Source organism: Crassostrea angulata, chromosome 7 (assembly GCF_025612915.1).
Source record: "Crassostrea angulata isolate pt1a10 chromosome 7, ASM2561291v2, whole genome shotgun sequence".
NCBI classification, from domain to species: Eukaryota; Metazoa; Mollusca; class Bivalvia; order Ostreida; family Ostreidae; genus Magallana; species Magallana angulata.
Window position 1 is genome coordinate 26,694,361 of NC_069117.1, and position 14,713 is coordinate 26,709,073.

Consider the following 14,713-nt stretch of genomic DNA (forward strand, 5'->3'; position numbering starts at 1 on the left):
ATCAAGAACACTGTTCACTGGAAAACTTTTTTTTTATTGTTTGATGAATCCCTGATATCTTCAATCCACAAAAAGAATTCATGTTTCTTCATTAATAAAGTAAAATACATATAAAAAACAAGACATGAGAAAAAAATGAAGGATGAACACCTAGTATACATTGTAGTCAATACATATACACAGAGACTGTTCATTAAACATATTAAATGCTAGACTGTATAGTTGTCAGGGAAATAAAATTCTAAAAAATAAAGATACATCTAAATATATACAATTATTAATATCAGCTAGCGATACATGTATAACGATATTATTAACGATATGACAAATATTTTATGTCCTGGACATTCTTTATTTAGGAGTCTTCTTACACTGTATCTATTCCTTATACATGTACTTGGAAAGGTAAATTCTGCAAAAATTAAACAACAATTTTAGGTTGTTGCATCCCTACTTTAAGTACTTTTGCAACAGATCAAAAAAATTCTTTTACCGAAGACAAAAAAAAAACCCCAAAAGATGAATGTCCAGTTCATAATTAATGCGGACTCACAAATCTAATTTGCACGTATACATAACTATAACGAATTCAATATGGCCCCTTTAAATATGAACACATTGGTAAATAAATTGCATCTTACTATAATTCCAGTTATTAATATTTATATCTTCTGGCGATAAAATTATCAATGAAATATTGTAAAGTAACAAAAAAGATATTGATTTTAAATGTCTTTACGATCTTGACTCCTGTTTGGGATGATTGAGATTTGCAGTTGGTCAGTTCTATATACATGACATTTTCAAATGGGCCGTTGCACATAACATACAGTTACATATTGGTATCATCAACTTTCTTTTCGTAAACCGACGTTGGTTCTACCGGAGGTTCTTGCTTCTTGCTACCTTTCCCACAACAAGGCTGGAAATTAGGACAAAATGGGAGGTACCGCGTGATTGTCAGTTTGTTGAGATATTTCTGTATACAAGGTAAGTCATATACAGAGTTGACATTATCTCCACTGGCTGTCCACGATTCATCTTTTTGCCGCCATCTCAAAATACCACGTTCCTCTAAAGTTCCTTGTAAATATAAGGGAAAGTGTGTTTCAAATATTTCACAATGACATTTTACATGTACCAATTTAAGACGAAAATTTAAATTATTGAAATTATTCAATGACTTTTTGCAGGTAATTTACCTGGTATAGTATTATCAAGGATAAAACCAATTGTTCCTCCAACGAACATGCTAGTTCCGAGTAGAACGCTCAACAACTGGTCTAAAATATCACTCCCTAAATTTGTAAATATATAAAGTGTTAATCGCATTTGTTAAACTGTAAATAATAATGAAGAAGCCATGTGCATTCAAGGATCAAACATTTATCGTCCGTGCCTACATGTACTGATAGACTAGTAAGTAATTGTGTTATGACCATACCATTAACTGACACATTTTAATTGTGTTTAGTGATTTATATATTCTTCAATCATTAATACTTTAATAATATATGAATCTCAATTCTTCAGATAACCTGTATCAATATAACCCGGGTGGGTTTTCATCCAATTTGGGAAGGAAAGTCCAAAGAATATGGAGGTTCCGATGATGAATATATTCCTTGATGAAGAGAGGTCCACAAACTGCAGATTGGAGAGTCCCACTGCTACCACCATGCCTAAAAATAGAAGAAGAAAAAACGATCTTCCAAAATAGGATAACAGTGCTTAATCAACAGAAAAAAGTTGTTAATTTGTCACTGCTGTTAAGTTGTAAGAAATTTCTCGAAATGTGAAGAAAATAATGCGTAAGTTGTTAGTAGCGATACAGATATTTGTAGGTGCCGATTTGCCAGACATACCAAAGGTGACCATAAACAGTCCCCCAATCACCGGGTCAGGAATGGTGACGAACAAAGCTCCGAATTTACCCAGACATCCCAGGATCATCATGATCAAACCTCCCATCTGTACAACTCGTCGACTTCCAACCTGAAGAAGAAAGAAGACCATCAAATCAAACAAGGGCCCGTAAAATATACATATTCAAATCACGTTTGATAAAACGTACTGCTAATCTTCGAAAATCTAGAGTTTTAACCAAGATTGTAGTATGTTTGAGTTTTAAAAAGGTAAAATGACATACATTCTATTAATAAAAATTTTAAGATATTTTTACCCTAGTGATTCCTATTGCACCAATGTTTTCACTGTAAGAGGTCGTGCCATTGCCAGATCCCCAAGCACCGGCCAACAAGCAGCCTATTCCTTCCATTCCTATTCCTACAACCGATAAGTATTACAATGAAAAACACATGATAATATAATATTAAAGCGTATATGTATTCTAAAACGATTGATAGACAAGTTCTACAACTTTTTTCAATATCTTGTTGGCACTGATGTAAACGCAGCGCAAGGGGGTTATCGATGCAGGAGGAAGTACCTGGAGAAAGCCCTTTCACATACACTGTAGATCGCAGTGATCGAACTCAGGTCGCAGCGGCGAGAAACGAGTTCATTTACCCACTGCGTTACATACAGGTGTACAAGTACATGTACAATTATGTGCATAAACATTCATAATAGCTGATTCTTCCATCAAAAGACTTTAACGGATGACTTGAACAACAAAAATATTAGTGAATGTCATTAAAATTTTCACACAAGTCGTATGGTTGTTTTCATTAACCTGAAAGGTAATTTTTTTTCTAATGCTGAAAAAATAAAACATAGTCTGATCAAATTATAGCAAATACGGGAGCGTGGAGGATCTAATTTTCATTAGATTACATGGATCAAATTTCATTTCTTATTTCGTAATTTATCTTAATAATTTCATATCATTGTCCTGATGTTTTATTATCATGATGAATTATATACTTTAGGCTGTTTAAAATTAATTCTACGTTTAACGTAACCCGCGCGCGTAGGTTTCGGCGAAATCGTCGTTTTGAAAAAACAAACAAATCCGGATTTGAAAAAGTCGTTCTGGTTTGGGTTTTCATTTAGCGACTGAATGCTACATCCTGTATGAGAGAAAAACATGCTCAAAGACAGCATTGAGGTATTCAGTTTTCACAATACGAAGAACACAAGAGTCTACGCCACTATCAAAGTAAAAAAACAACAATTATGGGTCAGACAAACACATGATCGAAGTTGGCAGTAAAAATCTTATTCGAGATTGTTTAATGTCGGTTGTCAAGTCACAGAGCCTGAACCATGCTGAACCAACTTCTGCCCAAAAAGGCAGAAACGAGGTTTGTTGTATATATTTATTTAAGTGATCCATCAACAAGTGATGTAGTGAATTAGTGATGAAGTCTTATTTAACAAAAACTTAGAATGTGTACGGTTAAGTTATTTTTGCATTTTTTTAAGAAGGGGAAAGCTTAGCAATTTCTTACCACCGCTTTACTAAAAAGATATTAAAAGAGTTTAAAAAATTATACCTTTCTCCATAGACTTCAATGTTAGCTCCAAGATGTGATAATTTTTTTCCTTTTTAACTTTTGGTCAATTTCAAAGGTGAATGACCCTATAAAATCATACAAAGATTTCAGTGTTCGAACTACCAATATTTGGTTTTAAATATAATAATTGTGGATGTATATACCTTGAAGTGAAGCAATGCATTAAGCCAGCATAATATACTGATTTAGATAAGAGTTTTGACACAATAATGACTGCAAATCCCTTTCATTTGAAATGTGTCTACATTTTTAATAATATGTTCAGGAATAATAATTTATTCTTTCACAATATATAATAGGAAGAAACTAACAGGAGGCCCAACTAAAGTGGTAGAACGGAGAGAAGTGGAATACACTTGTAGGGTGGCAGTTATTTCAAGAACCCTGTCTCGAGTTATTAGAAGTAGGTACAGTGAATCTTACAACACAACTCTGATATGTTAAATTTTAAAATGTGTCATTATGAAAATGTATGAAATAATATCATTATTTTGATTGTAGATAATCTGTGAATCACATGTGTTGTGCAACATTTTCCCTGAAAAGAAAAAGTTTTCCCTTTGGTTGCTATGTTGATGTAAATCCATTGGATGTAACACTTGATGTGCTTGCAAGTCACTCCACTTCTCGTCCAGTTTACATGATGTACCCACAGAAAGGATATAAACATAAATTACACAAAAGTATATGCTTTGAAAATGCAAAAATTAACATGGACTGAATCTTACCATATGTATTATATGACAGTGTTGATGTATTGATAACTGAATGGGTGACTTTCAATAAATACACACTTGTTTGAAATTTTTGTTTGTTTATTTTTTTCCTCCCTCCCTCGTAGGTTTTAAATTTTCATGTTACGTTAAACGTAGAATTAATTTTAAACAGCCTTATGTGCAAGTAACAATAGGAGAGCTAAAACCCAATGCAAGACAATGGAAGGTACTATAATTACAATTAATTCTCTATTAGTATAAATATTCTACCTACCTCTATTGATAGCATGAACTGGAGGAGGAGGAGCTCCAGCAAGTTTGGCGCATGCGTAGTAATCTCCCACAGATTCTATGATAGAGGCGAGTACTCCAGCAAGCATCCCAAACACGGCTGACACACTGACTGTTGGCAGGCCCCACTGACCTACGTACATTAGATATGACTTTGTTAACTTAAAGCTATCATTTAGTAAAAAAAATTGAAGCTTTAAAAGTTAAAAAAAATATTTACACAAAGCTCTTTTCTAAAGGAAACTAAAATAGTCAAAAAATGACCACAATGCCCTGACATTTGATAGCAGTATGTTACTTTTAAGATTTTTTGTAAGGAGGTTTTTAATAAAAGTTGTCAGTGTCTTGCTTATTCTCAAGTATAGTGTTATCTATATGATGTATTTAGTTGGCATATACCGGGATAAGGGAATCGGAACCAAAGCGACTTTTCTAACACGTCAATCTTCGCATCAGTCCGGGCGGCAGAACCCCATTTTCCTTGTTCCGGAAATGCACCAGCTGCAGTTAAGATGCCACAAATAGCCCAAGCAGATATCAAAGCTAATAAAATCTGGAAAACAACAAATATGATTATGATAATTTCTATTTAGTATCTTTAATATAGCTGTTTCATGCAAAAATTTCGTCCGGAAAATACTAACCGGAAATAATTTAAAAATTGGCAGTTTATACATCGAGCATCCATTTTTTCGTGTGACTCGACAAACTGGAATTTTAACCTTCTTCAGATATTGTGAAAATATCGCTATCAGGGCCACTGTCCTGAAAAAAAAAATATCTATAGCCTTATAAATTCGAATATATTTGTCATTTAGGATCCTAATATTGTGGTTGTTCTTTATAATGATGCAGGCATTTACATGTAATGAGTTTTGATCCAGTTTTTAGTAACCATATACACAGGTATTACAGGTAGTGAAAGATATCGGCTAGTCATACCCTAAAGTGTGATTTTTCAGTATACATGTATGAATTCGAAATTTTAATGTAAATATAAGTATTCCAGACAAGTATGCTAACCGCCTTTCGCTACAATAACTACTTTGATTTTAAAATCAACAAAACTCTTATATTTCATGCACATGTACATTCTTTCACAAACATATAATTTATGCATATATTTGTACTCACATGACGGCGATATACCACTGTTTAGAGGCCAGGTCGGCTGCCTCCTTAAACAAGGACAGACCAATCAGAGAGATGGTGGGGACGATGACCAGTGGTCCGATAAAGTGTAGAAACAGGCCAATCACCCCACTGAAGCCGATGACGATTTCGAAAATTGACGAAACCATGATGGCACCTTGAATCTGGTGGGCAAAATTATTAATAACAGAAATCACTTCAGGGCAAACAATTTAGATATTTTGTGATTTAATGAAGGTACAGGTATTGCATTTATCACCAAGCACTTAATTGAGTGCATATCAGTTTGTACCTACCTCGCGCATCCTCATCTGCCACATTTCTTTATGCTCTGGACTTCCGGGGTCTGGTAGAGGGTCAGAGGTCACATTCCACTCTCCTGTTTTAAAAAAAAGAGGTTTACAGTACATCTAATCAACTCGGAGTTGTGCTTTCAAAAATCCCTGCAGCATGGTTCATAATTCTAACCCATAATCGAAATCATTTTTAAAACTTTTTTTCACATACAAAAATAAATGCACTAAAAAAATATTTTTATAAACTTCAGAAAAAAAGTATATTTAAGTTTTGAGTTGATATATGTATATATCTATAAACTGGCCGAATTAAAGGCTACATTTTTACATTAAATCTGCTCATGAATATTTTTTTCGGGGGTGGTAGCAAGTAAACAGTCATCATTACATGTACATTTTTTTTATGTACGTGTGTTTTTTATATATACTGTTATTATATCCCCTTTTAATTCAAATTATCATTCAAAATTCAGAAGGAAAAAAAGATGAAAAGGGGTCATTACTGCTTTGTATCCTTTTCTCTGCTGATATAGATTTATATTGCATTTCTTTATACAAATCTTTGCATTTCAATTTCTTTTAATTTAAACACTTTTACGCGGATCAGACAATTTTAAAGCCAACAATCAAATTGACATAATGCATGCTTTGTAGCACAATTTCACGTGCTTACGCTTATAATTACATAAAATGTTATCCCATCTACAGTTATACATCTGTAGCTCTCGAGAGTCTCAGGTCGAAGGGGACTTTCCCTCCATCTAATGCTAAGAAGTTGACCAACTGGGTTAATTGGCTTACTTTAAGGATACTTAGTCCTGTTTGCTGTTTAAAATAATCGCTACTGTCAACTGATTTAAATAACGTTATATAGAGGATATCTATATTGTGCGATTTTATATTTGCTTTATCCAACGAGTTGAAATGGTGTATATATTCGCGAGGCTTGCCGAGCGAATATAACCATTTCAACGAGTTGGATAAAGCAAATATAAAATCACACAATTATAGATGTTCTATTTATCTCATACAATTTGATTTATAATATGAAGCTTTTGAGACAGTCCCTAGTGTGACCCAAATTGGGTTTTTTTTTCAAAGATTAAAAACGATGATGCAACGTTGTGTTATGCGGCTATTGTGACCTTTCGCAATACAATTTAGTACGTCATTCCTGAGTAAAATCTAACTGTTTTAATGTAAAGTTTCACTGAAATAAACCTTAAAATAATTTTTTAGCTCTAGATAATTTTTCCTAGAGCTTATTAACTTGATTAAATGGAAATTCCGATTAAAAGACTTGAATAATAAAGTTTGTTGACACAGACGAAGTTGCGAATGCTCGTTAGTTTGAATATGACTCGAACGAGGAACAGCTGTTGATGCATGATGTTTAATAAAACAAACACTAGGCTAGCCTTATGATTCGAAATTGAAAATAGTGCCAGAATAAGGATGCTTACTGGTGGTGGAATAAAGTCTCATGAAACATTATTTCGGTAAGTTCTTCTATATAAACACAACCAGAGCGGTCTGATTTCATCGCGTCGTCAGGATGAACTCCTTGATCTGTTGATAGTTAACGTAATTTGTAGTTTTATAAACTCCACAAAGCAAATTGAAAGTTGGAAATGGGCTACATTTATCAAAAATCTTGACAAACAAGAAAAAAGGGTCTTGTGGTTACGGTTATTAATAAATTTGCAAAAAAGGTGTGGGGGGGGGGGAGGGGCTAACCCCCCCCCCCTCCACTCACAATAGCCCCCCGGTTCCAACGCCTATGCTACGCAGTTATGTGTTTCCCTTCATATTTGTAATTTAAATCTTTGACAAAATCAATTTTATATTAATTTTTGTAGTAGATATCATATAGTTATATTGAAAGTACTAGCAAATCTTCGAAAATAGGTCACTGAAGCGTTGAAGCGAGGGGCTGTGTCAAAAGTAGTTCCGACCGGAAGTATTTGATAAAGCATCACCCATTTGATATAGCAAAGGTATATCACACGGGTAGTATACACCACATGTATGAGATAAAAATTGTTCTTTCCGTTTCCATCCTTATATACAGTACTTGTAATGCGCGTTGCACGGGAGAAAAGTAGTTAATAGAGAGGTTTAGCAGACTAACGTGTACGTGTACTTGTACGTGTAGGTTACAAGTTAGAACTACGCGTACCAGCTCAATTACTTTTCTTGTTTAGCAGTTGTAACGTGTACTTGTACGTGTAAATGTTTTAATGTAATTATGGATATCCTCTCCTACTAAGCTGAGAATGTTGGTTATAAACGAAAAGTAGGAATTCTGCATGTGTTAATTTTATTAAACATCAATTATTGTATAATTTTTTATGCACATTTTTATTTATCGCAAATTATTAAGATAACGGAGCCATTGCATGTTTTGGAGGAAGAGATGCGTGAAATAAAACTCCAATAACATATTAAACGCTAATGAAAATTTATGTTGGTAGATATCAGTATATGCATTGAATATTCAGGCTTAAGAAAAGTTAACATGTTTATTAAAATTAATAGACATTAGGGAAACAGAGGCTACAAGTTCGACCTTACGGGTACTTTGCAATTTACACGTATGTTCATTCGGGTACATACGTGTAGAAATTCGTCATTACACAAACTGATGACGTAATGCACATATTTTCCGTTCTACACCTACACGTACGCGTACACGTTGGGTTGCTAAACCTCTCTAATATTGCTATAAATCATTCGCGAATCTAGAGGGGCCCATCGTCTGATACCCACGAGTGGTCGCGTCTTTAAAGTAAAGGACGCGATCACACGTGGGTATCCGACAATGGAGGGGTCCGGTCCGTCTTTCTACGTCATTTCATTTTGGAATTCTTATACATACGGACTACATAGCGTAGTGTCCTTTCTGATTATACGAGGGTTGATCCAAATGTAATGTCACAGATGCGATAAAATCGTGGAAACCCCGCGTAAATTGACAAAAATTCCTGCTTTAAGATATCTACCTAATTCAATTCAGACCTGAAAATTTTAATGCATTGTGATAATTATTTCTGAAGATAATATTTTTTGTAGAGCATGAGGTAACAATTGTCGCCGCACGCTAGCAACGTCATTTCTAGATCTTTGGCGTTCTGGTAGAATTTTGTAATTTAGTACTCTACAAATATTCGCCACGATGCTCTATTTTAAATTTTTTTTATTATTTTTTTTTTCATGAAGTAACTAATTAATCGTTTTGTAATCGATGAAGTAGTAAATTGGATTATTTATTGTGCGATCAGTTTGTCGAGGTCTTTTCAAGAAGTCGTGAACGTAGCTTTATGATATAGCCATAGACGCAAGAACCCAGCTTTAATTCAGAGCGTATGTCTTCTATCTATCATGACATGACATATGCTTTTATTAGATATTGGAACCACGTTTAAGGTACCCTGTTCACTCACTCTCAATTTTAGGTTGATATATCAATTCCAGTACAGTATCTATAGTGATTTCTATCCATCGAAGTAAAAAATGCATCGTATCACTATTCGCATTCCCAGCCTTTTTATCCCTTGATCTAGAGACAAAAGGCATTGGGTAGATATCCGAAATGGATAGTTACGGTTCCTAATTTTTCAAAACAGTTAGACAAAGTTAATAATATATCTGTTTTTAAAAAATTGTGCTGTTTGGGGCATTTTCAAATTTTAAAGCATGTAATTTATTCATATAATTATACAAACCTTAAAAAAGGATGTAAATTCATGACGCGGCGATGTCACGTATAATATATCATGCTATAAACATCAATATCTTGTTAAGTGCATGTTCAACAAAATTTAATAAATTTTAATTCAAATTTAATTTTTGATAAGGAAAACTTTGATGTATCATTTCATACAATACAGCTCCAGTGAGAAGCGCGGTGCATAGTGTGGCATTACTTTTGGATCAACCCATTTATGTTCTATTTTTTATAAAGAAACAAAATATGCAACATCAGAAAATACAATAGCACATGTCAGTTACCATGCGCAACCGAAAAGAATTCCTTTGCTATCCCTATGCAGTCGCCATGAGCTCACGTTACTCACCAAAAACTATAGAGCCTGAATGATCCTAGCTCTCTAGGTTTGTTTAATTTTTTTTAAGGACATACGGATTCTATTAACATTTTTTGCCAAGTCCGAGCGCAGTAACATGTTTAATTTACCTCGAGAATGCGAAAAACCTAATGATAAAAGAAATTTCACATTTTCAGACAACTGTATAACCATGATAACTGTATTTTTCTTAAGAGCGTAATAAAAATGAAGATTGATTATTATCTTAATTTTTTTTTATACACAGGTGTACCTTTAGCTGCCAAGGTGAAAGGACACTCCCATTTCTTCAGCGCCAATATAGTAAAGGTTGGTGTCAGAAAGGAGAAAGTTGCCCCTTGAATGATTGGTAACCTACAAAACATTTATTTTAAATTCATTCCATCAGGGTATACTGGCAGTGCTTGACTGATATGCGCGAGCGATCTTATCTTTCAAAAAAATTGGGCATTACATAACTTTAAATTTATCAATTTTTTTTTTTTTTGATGGATTAGAATGTCTTTCATTTCAATAAATAATTTAGAAATGTCAGGATATTTTTCACGTGCCTGACCCCAAAGGTAGTCTGGAGCAGCGTGGATAATCCCGACACAAAGAATATGGTGGAGATGATTTCGCTGAGTCCGACGCGATCGTCACCAATACACATGGCCGACTGCAGGACTAATGGAACAGAGAGTGTGGAACCAAATGCTGTTAGGTAGTGCTGTAATAGAAAAACAGACTTTTTGTTAAATTTCTGGAGATTGCATTTAGGAGCTAGGTTGGTAACCGCGAATTTGGTGTCTTGGTGTAGAAAAAAATACAACAACAAAAAACAAACAACAAACAAAAAACATAAAACAACTATAATCTTGAAAGAAAACTTACCACTTTCCACAAAAGTGAAAGAAAAAAAACGACATGATAAAATCAAGATTAATCAACTTTTTTGAGAACAAGAATATCGCTAAATTAAACTGACATGTTGATGGCATGAATTAATTTGTCATTTTAGTAGAGTAACATTTGACGTATATTATTTTGTAAATTCTTTTTGAATATCAAAATTAATATTGTTGGTGAATTTTCACTACTTTCGTATGTTCTGTTATTGTGCATGAATACATTTTTTATGCCTGCGGCACATCTACATGTTGCGTCTGTTTGTTAAAACATGATAGTAAAGAGTTGAAAATATGTTGAATTGTGGCAATCTTATTGCTTCAACCAAGGGAATGCTTCTAAAGTTCAGCACCTAAAATTTACATGCGTGTAAAAAAAATGAATTGAAACTACTAGAAATTGGTTGCTTTTGATCCTTCATTTTTTTTTTTTACCTGCATATGTAAATAAACAGCAATGAATGATCTAGGCACTTAAAATTATCACTTTAAGAGTGTATATAGATACACGTCGATTTTAGTTTTAAAGGAGTGCACGGAGAGATCGGAAAAGTACACATAGTACAACAAAATGCATATGATTACAAGTGCATGTTATCTCTGGTTACAGTGATGTAAAGTATTAACTGAATGCAATTCCGTTTTCAAGAATATAAATGTCAAAAGTGATGTAGATTTGCAAGTATGCTTCAAACATCGGTAAAACAAAACTTCAAGGAGAATTTTTTACAAACTTGATTTGTAAATACATGTATGTATGCATCGTAACCATAGCAATACCGTGAATGAGAGCAAAGGCATGTTAAGATCCCAAACGCCTAACACAATGGTTGTTTTTAACCTTAGGCATTTATACATGTATGCACATAAATCAAAATCAATTACAATACCTGGAATCCTAGGAGAATTGACAGGTACCATGGCGGTGTATCGTCAACTTTGTACAACATGTTGTCCCCTTCGGAAGAGGCCTTAGTCTCCTCAACTTGGATTTCAATCTCGGGATCGCTAGAGCTTTTGGAACCTGCCATCTTTGTTTGCCACTCGGATGAACTTTTCGTGTGGTGTTTACAAGCGCTTGGCGAGTTATAAAGTAAGTAGGTCATGTGATGGGTTTGTAGGAAGCACTTTGGGTTTTGTTTGACCTAAGTATCGCCACGATATGAGCTAACTAGCAAGGGTTGGGTGCAGATGATGTGTGCCGTTGTTGAAATTGATTATCATAAGAAGGTACACCATATACATGTACATAGCATGTTTGGTTTTTCTGGGGATTTTTGGTACTTTTCAAAAATTTAGTGAGATTGGATGTTAAAAAATATGTTTAAATTCCGTTATGCTTTTTCTCCTGTATAATTACGTAGAGATTTGCCAATGTTAAATTTGTGGAAGATTGTTCAAATGCTATATGTATTTGAAAATATCTACTTTCCGGATTTTGTTTGAATGTATCTTATTTTTAAATAAAATGTTCTAAAATACCAACAAACCACTTTTTTTTTGCCAGTTTAATTGCAATCATGAATTAACCAAAATGTATACTAGTCATGAATTAAACCATATATACTAGTCTTATTGGCATACATGTATTTACATGTAACACTGTTCACTTCACGAGGAGTAAACTGTGATTGTTCAAGGGTCACGTTCATTGTCCTGACCAAACACCTATTAATAACCCAAGTTCTGCTTGGCTGACTGCATGCAGATGACATGTGTCAGGGATCAAATGTTACATTGTAACTATATAGCTCGACTTTCTATAAATTAGAACTGTGCACAAACGTTGTCATGGCCGTATTAATGAACCAACTTATTAATGCAATCAATATCCGTTCATTCAATAGCTAATTATAATTACATACAACGAATCGTCTTGACTGATCACATTTTAATCCACAATTCAAATACTGTGGATTTTTTTTTTAAATTGTATAAATTAGACTAGTTCATACTGGTGTCTCCTCACAACATCTTCATTAATTAATTAATCTTTAAAAACAGTTTTAGATTTTAGTGTGTAAATTAGAATAAAAATAACTTAAAGTATAACATTTTTAATGGTCTTCGTTTACTCGATATCCAAAATAGTTGTCTTTCAAAACTTCAAATAAGACCGTTCGCAAAGCCTTCATTTTGAGATGCCATGGACCTCTCTATTGCATTGTATAAAGAATAAACACCTTAAGAAAGGTTAATATGCCAATTAAGAGAGTTTGTAAGACTGTTTCACGAGAGTGTGCCCCAGGCTATCACTTAATAACCAATTGATGCTTGGCATGTTTCTTGATTGAATGATTAACTTGTCAGGGTTACTCATAGATAAATATAAGTCGAGTTTGATTGGCTCTTATTTATTCAATTAACACTTCCCATTTAACAGATCCCTGTCAGCATGGTCCGTGTTATAATTTTACCATCAGTCTGGTCACTTCGCTAGTGTGAAAGGAAAACGGGCGCGTCTTTTACCACAATTAAGGTCAGACGATACGTTCCTCGAGCATCTTTTTTGTATCTCCTCGCAAAAAAGAGTTCCAATAAAAATAATTATTTTTGTAATTATTTTCAAAATGATTAATATTTACTTATAATTTGATATATGCCTATATGGCCGAGTGGTTAGAGCCGTGGCCGCTCACTGCCAAGAGCGTAGGTTCAAGTGTATTTTCAAGAAGATTATATAGGAAATTGCATACGCTAGTATTTTGCAGAAACGTCTGGTAAGGTATCCTAATTTTTTGCAACAAAACTTATCAAAGTACTAGTAAACCAATAACAAATTCCTGGAAAAAGTTATATAAAATTGAGGAAGTGTCGTCTGACCTTTAAATGAACCACAATGATATCCCTCTGAGCCACAATGAATTTTTGGACGGCATAGTGATTTTGAGGAAAAATATTATCTCCATGAAATTCGCTCAATGTACAAATCATATAAATGTTGATGTTGATTTTTTATTTTGTTTTTTTTTCTTTAATTGAAATAGTTTATCACAATGTTAAGTGTATTCTGGAGAATAAACCATGCGATAAATTCAATGAATTATTTTTATTTATTTTATTTCATTTTAAAATTAAATAAATTCAGAATCGTATTCTAATCACAAGGAGTAACTATAGTGATAACTGTTATTGAACATCGTGGAGTTTAAAACTTAATCAGTTTTATGAAAACTCCAGTGTTTATAAGGAGGAGGTCAGAGGTCATCGAGCCGGTAAGTCGTTGTTGTTTTGGGCTCCGGTGAAAATTTAAAAAAACAAGTCTTAAACATCTATAAGAGAACTGTAACTCTGCATATGCATATGTCTTGTGAAGGAGGACCCAACTCTGTTGAAACTATTGAATTTATTTAGGTTGTAAGAACTACCTATGTTATCAAAAACTTTCTACACAAGTACATATATCTATTTGTATGTGTGTCCGTGAGATCAACTCACCCCACGTCTTGTTTGTGCCGTATTGAATAGTGTAGTAGTCAGCGATCCATGGTCTCGAAACCTGTGTCCTGAAACTTATGTAGACTTATGTCTGATTGTACAAATGCAATTTATTACAAACTAGCATTAAAGTGAATTACTATAACTGAACAATGTCTGAAATGAACACGTCAAAACTTCTTGAGGAAAGTTACTCAATCATATATGGTCAGCCAACAGTAAATATTCAGGGTGATGTGACTTTGGAATCTATTCATACCCTCCTACTCCAAATGAACACAAAACTTACGAGCATTGAATTAAAAAACGATAATCTAGAAAATCGTTTGAACACGATTGAGGGAGAAATTTTGTCTTTAAGAGAAATTC

General features: G+C 33.8%; 1 protein-coding gene and 1 long non-coding RNA gene across 2 annotated transcripts; one reads left to right on the forward strand and one right to left on the reverse strand.

Annotated features, from left to right (window-relative positions):
* Nucleotides 1-13: 13 nt before the first annotated feature.
* LOC128156973 (solute carrier family 23 member 1-like) lies at nt 14-12,041 on the reverse strand. Its single transcript, XM_052819321.1, has 13 exons — nt 11,797-12,041; nt 10,571-10,728; nt 10,273-10,373; nt 5,935-6,017; nt 5,621-5,802; nt 5,131-5,251; nt 4,886-5,039; nt 4,470-4,619; nt 2,183-2,286; nt 1,866-1,995; nt 1,539-1,682; nt 1,203-1,298; nt 14-1,083 (listed from the first exon to the last, which is right to left on the reverse strand). Exons 1-13 carry the CDS (start codon nt 12,010-12,012, stop codon nt 833-835), a joined length of 1,890 nt encoding a protein of 629 aa, XP_052675281.1. The 5' UTR covers nt 12,013-12,041; the 3' UTR covers nt 14-832.
* Nucleotides 2,915-4,283, forward strand: LOC128156974 (uncharacterized). The gene is made up of 3 exons (XR_008239776.1): nt 2,915-3,266; nt 3,779-3,882; nt 3,981-4,283. It is a non-coding gene; the product is annotated as an uncharacterized LOC128156974 (long non-coding RNA).
* Nucleotides 12,042-14,713: the final 2,672 nt, after the last annotated feature.

What these genes read in the sequence shown, in the direction of transcription:
- LOC128156973 (XM_052819321.1), bottom strand. Translation starts at nt 12,012, where the DNA reads ATGACCTACTTACTTTATAACTCGCCAAGCGCTTGTAAACACCACACG. An exon ending in CAGTGGTATATCGCCGTCAT is followed by an intron (nt 5,252 to 5,620) that starts GTGAGTACAAAT and finishes TTTTTTTTTCAG; the next exon opens with GACAGTGGCCCTGATAGCGA. An exon ending in GTTCCGATTCCCTTATCCCG is followed by an intron (nt 4,620 to 4,885) that starts GTATATGCCAAC and finishes TAATGTACGTAG; the next exon opens with GTCAGTGGGGCCTGCCAACA.